Genomic DNA, 8,947 nt, shown 5'->3' on the forward strand with positions numbered 1-8,947 from the left:
CCCGGAGACCAGGCCCGGCCCGGCTCTGCTGGGGCTGGAGCTTCCCGGCACCTCCGCACAGAACCAGCCCGCAAATATGTTCCGTAGGGTCATACTCCCCGTTCTCCTGTCTGAGAGCAATCGCACGGGTTTCACTGCGACTAACAGTGGCCATAAGGCATGTGGTAAGACATGCCATTGCCGAAGGTGATATAAAAACATCTTTCTTACTGTCTCTCTTGCATCAGAAAGAATTAATTCTTACCGCATTGTGACTTTGTATACCAGTAATATATCTTTATTTGCTATTGCTTGGCCTTTATAGGAAAATAAGGAACATCAGATTGTAACCTACATTTGATAATTATATAGGTTTTCAGCACAAATATTTCATTGGCCATCCAGTGTTGCTGAGAAAGAGAAAAGTCTTGTTTGAGATCCAAGAGTTACGAAAGGAAATTCTGAGGAAGCTTTAATGCTAGCAGTGTTAGCAGGAGTCAGTGTAAAATAGAAAACATAGTGCATGTACTGTGGTTCTTTAGGAAGCACATTAGTGAGCAGCAAATTACTTTTGCTCTTTTGGATGCTTTCTGAAGTTAGTTGATTCAGCATTGAGGGTTCTTATTCAAATAGCAAAACTTTATATTATTACGTATTCTGAGAGACTGCATTGCAAAGCTAGACACAGTGCTAAACACTGAAGCATTCAGTCTGATGAACAATAAGTTTGGATTAATTGATCTTTGGGACCTATCCAGGAAAGGATTTGAGTGTCTGGCTGGAGCTTTTCACACTCTGCTCAGTGGGTGTTTATAGTCGTGCTCTGTAATGACAGAGCAGGAAAGTTGCGGAAGTGTTCTCCTGTCCTCTGGCTCCTACAGCCACATGTTTTTAAAAACATAAAGACAACAGCTTAAAATTCTCATCTCTTCAGCTCAGCTATGAGTTGAGCTATTGATCTCAGCAAAAATTCTCAGGCTTCCTTGTTGTTTCAGTGGAAGTGGTTCAGTAGGACATAACCTGAGTCAAAGCCCAGCTAATGGTTTTCAACCCTTGTGTCCAAGACAGCGGCAGTCTCTTATCTTAAGGCTTTCCTGCCCACTTGGGTGGGGTTTTTTTTGGTTGGTTGTTTTTGGGTTTTTTGGCTTGTTGTGGGGGTTTTTTTTGGTTGGTTGGGTTTGGTTTTGGTGTTTTGGTTTTTTTTTTTTTTGGTAGGGATGTATTCCTACCACTAAATCTTGTTAACTTCATTTACATAATAATAACATTTATGTCTAATATACCAGATTGATTTTTGGGGTCTTTGTTATGATTTTTGTGATGTAATCACCTACTTGATAACCCTCCTTTTTGAAAGAATGAGTAAGTAGCTTTCCTTATCTTTAATGTTACTGTTTTCCCTTGCAACTTTCTCTCCCCATCATTCTCAGAAGCCTATTTTAATTCTTGCAGAGCCTGTAAAGGCAGAGTGCTGACTGTGTGTATATAGACCTAAGGAAAGAAACTTGAAGGAAAGACAGGCCAAAAGATGGGGTAATGTAGGAAAATAGGCACGCAACTTACTCTTTGTCTTTGTGCTGTCAGTGCTGGACGGAGAGTCATTGCAGCGCTGCTTCTTTAACAAGCTTCGGGATGTTTGCTGTGAGTGGCAGAAGCAGTTGCCACCACTGAGACCACTGAAACGGTTCCTGCTTGTTTCCATCCATGCAATCCGTAACACCCGGAGGAAAATGGAGGACCGCCACGTTCTGCTCCCAGAGTTCAACCAGCTCTTCGGTTTATCAGTAAGTCTGATGAAGAAGGATCTTGTGACCTTGGGTTTTATGTCGTAGGGGAAGTTCACCTAGTGTTATGTTGCTGGAGTTACAATGTTCTTGTGACTGAGGTAACGTATATTAAGAAAAGAAGGGGGAGAACAGCCATTGTGTAAGTGCCAATTAATGAAGCTCCAGTGGGACTACATAACTAGCTGTCTGCTGATTCAATTCCAGATTAATTTTAAGGATATTAAACGACTGGCAGCAAACAAAGAGAAGTCCCCTGCAAAGTACCCACTTGATCCATTTTGCACATGTGTAAACTGACTTAAATTGCCCTTACCCATGCAAAGTTGTATGGAAGAAGGCCCAGAATAAAGAATCTTTGCTGGCTGGTAGCAGTCTATGAGCTATTTTGGTTTTGAACATGAATATCTCTTCTTCTCTCTCCCTCCCCACAAAAGGATGACACTGATCGTGCTTTCTTTGCGGTATTTGATGGCCATGGTGGAGTGGATGCTGCCAATTATTCAGCAACCCATTTACATGTAAATGTTGGACTACACGAAGAGATTGTTAAGAATCCAGCTGAGGCCTTGAAATGCTCTTTCCAGAAGACAGATGAAATGTTTCTTTTCAAAGCCAAGCGAGAGGTGAGTGGGTAGATTAATTCCATTGTGCTTAAATAACACTGGGAACTGTTGGACAACATGGTATTATCCAGAAAATTCTGGCAGTACAGTTTCTTTGAATCACTGACCTCTTTATGAAATTATGCTACATGTAAAGATTTTCTTTGATCAAAATATTTCTTTTTTTGAGGAAAAACAAAATGACAGTTTTTGCAAGTTCAAGATGAGTGATTGAAAAGAAGTGTTAAGTGGTTTAAATGATTCTGACATATTAATTAGTTGAGAGAACGCTCTGCTCCCTTTTTGCCTAAATTAGGCAGCTTCTGGATGTTCTGTTGTCCTCTTCCTGGTAATCCAGTGACTGTGTTCCTCTTTCTTGTCCCACCATTAATGTCATAGGAGGTTGTAAGATGAAAAATGTATTCTATGATTTAAATCGGGCTCTTCAGTTCATTAAGATTATTGATCAGCTTTGAATCAAGTTGTATGATGATCATTTCTTTCTTCAAATCTACGTAATTGGAGGATGTTTTATTATACAGTTTAATAACTTTTAGTAATAACTCTTTAACACTTTTATTATAGCAGTAACTGAATATGGAAGTATTCATTGCTAATACCTTAATTTCTGTCAGGTACAAAAGAGGGACCAGCATCTTCATGAGGTCAAACTCTCACTAATCTTTACAGGGAATCTAGGACAGTTCCCTCATTTGTTGACATCATTATTTAAATGATGAAGGTTAAGGGGATGTATGTGGAGCAAGGTGTCTGTAGTTGCTAGTGGTAGAGAATGTGAAATGGATTGGGGAGACCTGTGTGTGTTTGTGAAATGTTTGTACTACTGAAATTCAGATCCTTTTTGTTTTCCTTTTTATATTCTCTTTGTGTTCAAACAGCAGAGGTCTTAGTCTCCTAAATCAGTTTTGGAATTAATAACAGAGAAGGAAGAATGTAACAGAGGCAGTATTAGCCATCTGCATGTTGAGATATGTAAATAGTTTAATTCAAGTCTGTCCTAATACTTGTACCTTTTATTCAGGTACCTGAATTATGATTGGCAGGTCTATTCTGCTGCATTTAAGTGTGGTTAAACCTAGGTCTGCAATATTGCCATGTAACCTACTAGAGCTTGTTGAATATTCACCTAACATACCTGTTTTCTTCCGTAGAAGCTGCGGAGTGGTACAACAGGTGTATCTGCATTGATTGTAGGGAACAAGCTATACATAGCATGGCTAGGGGACTCGCAGGTAATGCTTGTGCAGCAAGGAAAAGCTGTGACGTTAATGGAACCTCACAAACCAGAAAGAGAAGTAAGTCTGACTTGTTTTTTCCTTCTCATGCATATGTTGTTAGAATCTCTCTTGAAACCTTTTGGAATCAAGCCTTCTTAAGTGAAGTGTTTGGTACTTTACATAATTGCATATGGGAAGAAGTGGCAGGAAAGGGTACTCATCAATACGGGAAAGAACATGATGATACAAAAACTTAGGAATTCTGCTTTTTTTGTGGACAAGCCATGGTATGGTTGGGAAGTAGGTGGGTTGTTTCTGGTAATCTGAAGTGCTTGTTTCCAAGCTAGATTCTGATACGTGTGTTTGCTATAATCAGAGTATGAATGCAGAAGCTGAAGCAGCTTTCGGTTTTGGGGTTTGTCTTTTTTTCCCTCCTTGACTGGATAACAACAAGGTCAGTAAGCCATGAGTAGGCTTTCAGTATAAAAATTGTTTTCTACTGTTTTTCAGGATGAGAGAGCACGTATTGAGACTCTGGGTGGTTGTGTGACCTATATGGACTGCTGGCGGGTTAATGGTACCTTGGCTGTTTCCAGAGCAATTGGTAAGATAAACCACCAGACTTAGTAGAGTTCAGCTTAAATTTGATTAAAACTTACCACCTGAGACAGTATGTTTACTGTAAATGACATTTTGCTCATCATTGACCAAGTAGTGAATCACTCTTACTGTCTTTGCCATAAGGCTATCTTACAGCTATATAACTTACATAGCTTGCAGCTATGTAGTCTTATTGGGCTTACCATAAGCATAGAATATTGGTTTATTTTCCATACTAGCCATGACAGTCCTAATTGTTTTATACTTCTAAGTCTTTTGCTTCTTGTAAATGTCTTTGATACTGTGATGTTCTACAGTAGCTAAACAATTGCAGAGTATTCCATTTGTAAAAGCGGGGGAAGTAATAAATGTTCATCTAGCTTTCTTTATGTGTCTGAATGTCTGCTTTCTGGCATTTTTTGTCCACTTTCATATTAACATATCTGTCTCCTTACTTTAGTTCTTAAGTCAGATCACTACATCCTCCTTCAAATCACACAACAAACAGCAAATTGAGGCATTTTAATTGTAGTACAAAACAGAAGTGCTGCGTATCTGGATAGCTAAGAAAAAGCTTATTTTCATAGCATTCTGGAGGCTGTACAAGAGGCACACCTGTAAAGTGAAGGCCTACTTGTCTCCTTGCACAAATTTATTTCAGAGAGAAAAAACTGAAAGTTTCCTTAGTTTCTCTGCAAAATTAGGAAAGCATGAATTAGAGTAACTCCTTAGAAACCCCCTGGATTTAGGTAGGTTCCAAGCACTCTTAAGGAAACAAAGGCCTTCCAGGTTCACTCCATAGCTTTTCCCTGCTTTTGTCCTGCATGTGGTACTTGTGGAATATCATCTCTCTGACCTTGAGGATGATAAATCAGTTGGTGGCTGAAGAAGTAACTGTTAAAATTTGAAGTAATAAAGCCTTTGTTTTGATTGTTTGTCTTAGGTGACATATGTCAGAAACCCTACATCTCAGGTGATGCAGATGGAGATTCATTTGAGCTGACTGGTTCTGAAGATTACTTGCTCCTCGCCTGCGATGGATTCTTTGATGCTGTCAAGCCATACGAGGTTGTAGACTTGGTCCTAGATCATTTAATGCAAACCAAAGGAGTGGGTCTCAAAGCAGCAGAAAGACTAGTGGCTGCTGCAAAGGAAAATGGATCCAGTGATAACATCACTGTTCTGGTGGTCTTCTTGAGGGATCCTCAGGACATCTTGGCAGACTGTCTCAAAGACCCTAAGAGCCTAGGGGCTGGTGATGATGCTCAGAGCTCACCCTTTAACTTCCTCAGCTGTGAGGCAGCAGCCACACAGTGACAAAATCTGCTTAATCGGAACATTCAGGAGAGAAACGACAAATGGACAAACATTTAACAAAAAGGCAAGACTCCTTTTACCGAGTTCCCATTTGTCTTTTCCTTCCTTTCTTCTCCCTTCAAAAAACACTGAGCAGACGTGGAGATTTGTACAGCTATTTCATCTCTGGGAGCAGACTTTTAAAACTTGTCCCAGGGCTGCTGGTCATGTCCCTCTGCCCTGGAAGTGGTAAGAAACCATAATACATATAAGCTAATGGGTGAGAAAACCTGTTTGTGAATTCTGAGTGAAAATTGAAAATTAGTGCTTAAAAAGAATGCTGTATGTTGTATTTAATTGTGGTGTTAGTTTGGAGATTGGGAGGACAGACAGAAAGCTTGTTACTGTGCGTGGTCTGCAGGAACAGGCTTGGTGTGAGAGACTGGGTAACACCATTATACTGTGTAAGTTGCTTTTGTTTTGTACCAAAGATGAAATGAGAATGATGTGGCCTCTTCATTCAAACAGAGACATTTGATTTTGTTTGTATGGAGAGGAGAAAATAAAACTGATTGAATGCTCCAGAGAAAGAGCAAGAAAGCTAACTAGAAATATCCCAGGCAAAATGATGCAAATCAGCTGCTTTTTGGGATGCTCTGATATATAAACTGGAATCTAATATTTAACTGCACTGGATTATTTTCCCCTAAAAAACATGCTTTAGTGGCTATTTGGCAACCTGAACAGAAAGGACCCTTATTGTTGTATTTGAGATAGATCTTTACAGTATGTGTGCTCTAGCAGTTAAATATGCTGTTTCTGCCACTTTTATGTGTACTATAACAAATGAGAATTTTATTTTTATTCTAAGTGTTTATTTACTGAACTTTACAGTTGGAGGAATTTTTTGCAGTGTTACTTTATTTTGTTGTGTTTTTTATTTAAATTAGAATTTTTAAGTGGCCGTGTCTTTATTACCTGGGTTTAAAAACTGACTACCCTCAAGTGCCTTAAATATTTCACCCAAGGATTGCTGGCTTTCTGTCATATTCTGGTGAGCCAGTTTATAGTGTTTCTAAAATGTGACTTTTTTATTTCAATACTAATGTTTAATGCACTTAAATGTTTCATTTTTGTGAATTATTTTAGTGGGAACTAGGTTTTAAGAAACAACTTTCATTGTTGCCAAATCTTGTGGCTTGTCATAAAAGCTTCACAATACTTACTGTGACTTATCCTCTACCCCATGCAAAAAGCTCTAGTTAATCATAAAGCAACAGTCTGAGTCATCATGTCTTTCATTTAAAAACAAATATGCTTTTGACCTTCACAAGAAAATGTAATAACACAAACTAGAAACAGTTTAGTAACAGTTTCTGATGAATAGATGGTTAATTTGGCCATACTCTGTGAAACTTTTTGGGTTTAAATAACTCTCTAAGGAGATATGAAGCTAAGGGAAGGATGAAAGAATCCTAATGAATGTGTATGTTGTTGTGCAACTGTTATTTCCATTACATGCTAGAGCCTCTGGTTGTGTTTTGTCTTGCCTTACTAGCCTGGCTAGCAGGACTCAACAAGATCTGAAGGCTCAACAGTAAATGTGTTAGTAATTTCTGTATCTAAACAGAAAGTGCTTTACATCTGGCAGCAAGACTGTGTGCCTGATTTAGAAGCACATGGCATTGCAATATGTCAGTGCTGTTGATTAAAATGTTGCTTAGGGAGGAAATTTAGGTAGAAGAGTTGAGATGGCTAAAAGGAAGAAGAGAGCAGCATTTTTATGTCCACAGTGTCTCTGAATTGTTATCTAGTGTGGGGCAGAGCAGCTACCCAAATGACTTGAGTGTTTTGCTGGATGACTATGAACGATTGTATGGTTTAACATAGAAACTCCTCATGAAATACCATCTCATTGCATAGCAACTCAGTGACTTCCTTTGTTCTGCTGTGCAACAACAGGGAGCTCTGAGAAGGTTGCAAGCGCTGTTCCGTGCTACATTTGCTGTCCTAAAGTATGTGGGGAATGCTTTCTGTGATGGCAACCTGCTGTAGGGTGGATATCAATTTTTGTAGTGAACCTACTTCAGTTAAGGAAGCCTTTAGACTTGCATAGTAATCCGTTTGGATTTACCATCTCCTATCTCTTTGATTTCTAACCCAGATACTCAGTGTCATACAAAGTTCTGATGACCACTAGTGCCTCTTGGTGTCTTGGAAGTAGTTCTCATTATTAATAAAGTAAGAATCACACAGAATTGTTTGATTTCACTGCTGAGTTAGGGCAAGCTATTGTATTCATGAAGGGAGATGTGAAAAGTTGGTAAGTTCATAGTATGGCTTGGTTTCTGAAATTTGCCAAATTTCCTGCAACATGGAGGGAACTGAACAAGCCAAGTTCTTCATAATGATCTTTTTATTTCAACCTTTTTGTGGCAGGTTTGCATTACAGAAGAAACAAAGTCTTGAGTCCTTCAGTGGATTCTTACAGTTATGTGAGAATATCCTTTTTTATTTCAAATTTGATAGCTGATGTGTTGGGTTTTTTATGGGAGCTGAGTGAAATGGACCTTTAGAAAGCTGTCTGTGGTCATCAAAAAACTTAATTCTCAAGCTATGCTCCCAGGAAGAAGTTCTGTGTTCTGAGAAGCTGTTCCCCTATATAGATGTTTTCATTCTGAATGACCTATTGCCTCATTTCTTTGAGATGTAAGTGGATAGAAATAGTCTTTGGGAACTCATACAGATTTCAGTAGGGATTAAAAATACTTCCTTTTTTTTTTTCAGAGACTTCTTGCTGGCTTTAAAAAGTCTGGTCACATCTGTAGGAGTTGTAACTGGATCAAAAATGGCAGTTTGATTCCTGTCAGTGGAATAAATAAATCTTAATGTGTCATCTACAGTAAAATTCCAAACACTCTTTGGGGGGGAAATTGGTCTTGGCGATGTCTTGTCTATTCTTGGCAGCCTGATCAAAACCTATGGAAACATTTTTTTTTTTAACTGAAGCCCCAAGATTTCAATTTTATGGTAAATTAGTAATGAAAGTATGACACAGGATGCAAGTATGGATTTGAAAGTGCACTTTTAAATTCTGTTGCAAATGGTTATCAAGATGGTGTGACCTTGGGATGGCAAGACAACCTCCAGTTTTTGTTCCACTTGTGTCTTTGAGATCACTTTTAGAAGTCACCAGTTGTAATGCATAATGCTGTTACAAGAACTGTCACTAGTATGGGTGGTGAGGAGAGAGGGGAAGGTGCTCTAGCAGAAGGTATGAAGTTAAACTAAATATTCCAAAATATGAAATGGTGCTATGTTTTGAATTTACAGTCCTAATCTGCTACATCAGCTTTTCTTATTTTTCCTCTTAAAACTTCGTGGATTTCTGGTGTTGGCTGTTCTGTTCTGTTTTCCTTCCCTCTCTTGGTTAAAAATAAGACAT

General features: G+C 38.8%; 1 protein-coding gene across 1 annotated transcript; it reads left to right on the forward strand.

The window, feature by feature from the left end:
• The first annotated feature begins 76 nt into the window (after positions 1 to 76).
• PPM1F (protein phosphatase, Mg2+/Mn2+ dependent, 1F) lies at positions 77 to 5,523 on the forward strand. Its single transcript, XM_010017098.1, has 6 exons — positions 77 to 157; positions 1,530 to 1,763; positions 2,201 to 2,389; positions 3,541 to 3,684; positions 4,117 to 4,210; positions 5,150 to 5,523. Exons 1-6 carry the CDS (start codon positions 77 to 79, stop codon positions 5,521 to 5,523), a joined length of 1,116 nt encoding a protein of 371 aa, XP_010015400.1.
• Positions 5,524 to 8,947: the final 3,424 nt, after the last annotated feature.

Source organism: Nestor notabilis, unplaced genomic scaffold, assembly GCF_000696875.1.
Source record: "Nestor notabilis isolate BGI_N333 unplaced genomic scaffold, ASM69687v1 Scaffold35766, whole genome shotgun sequence".
In the NCBI taxonomy this organism is placed as follows: domain Eukaryota; kingdom Metazoa; phylum Chordata; class Aves; order Psittaciformes; family Psittacidae; genus Nestor; species Nestor notabilis.

Bases quoted from the DNA above. Each gene is read 5' to 3' on its own strand.
- PPM1F (XM_010017098.1), top strand. From the start codon at position 77: ATGTTCCGTAGGGTCATACTCCCCGTTCTCCTGTCTGAGAGCAATCGC. The intron at 158-1,529 runs GCATGTGGTAAG...GTAGGAAAATAG, and splicing joins CGACTAACAGTGGCCATAAG to GCACGCAACTTACTCTTTGT. The intron at 4,211-5,149 runs GTAAGATAAACC...TGTTTGTCTTAG, and splicing joins GGCTGTTTCCAGAGCAATTG to GTGACATATGTCAGAAACCC.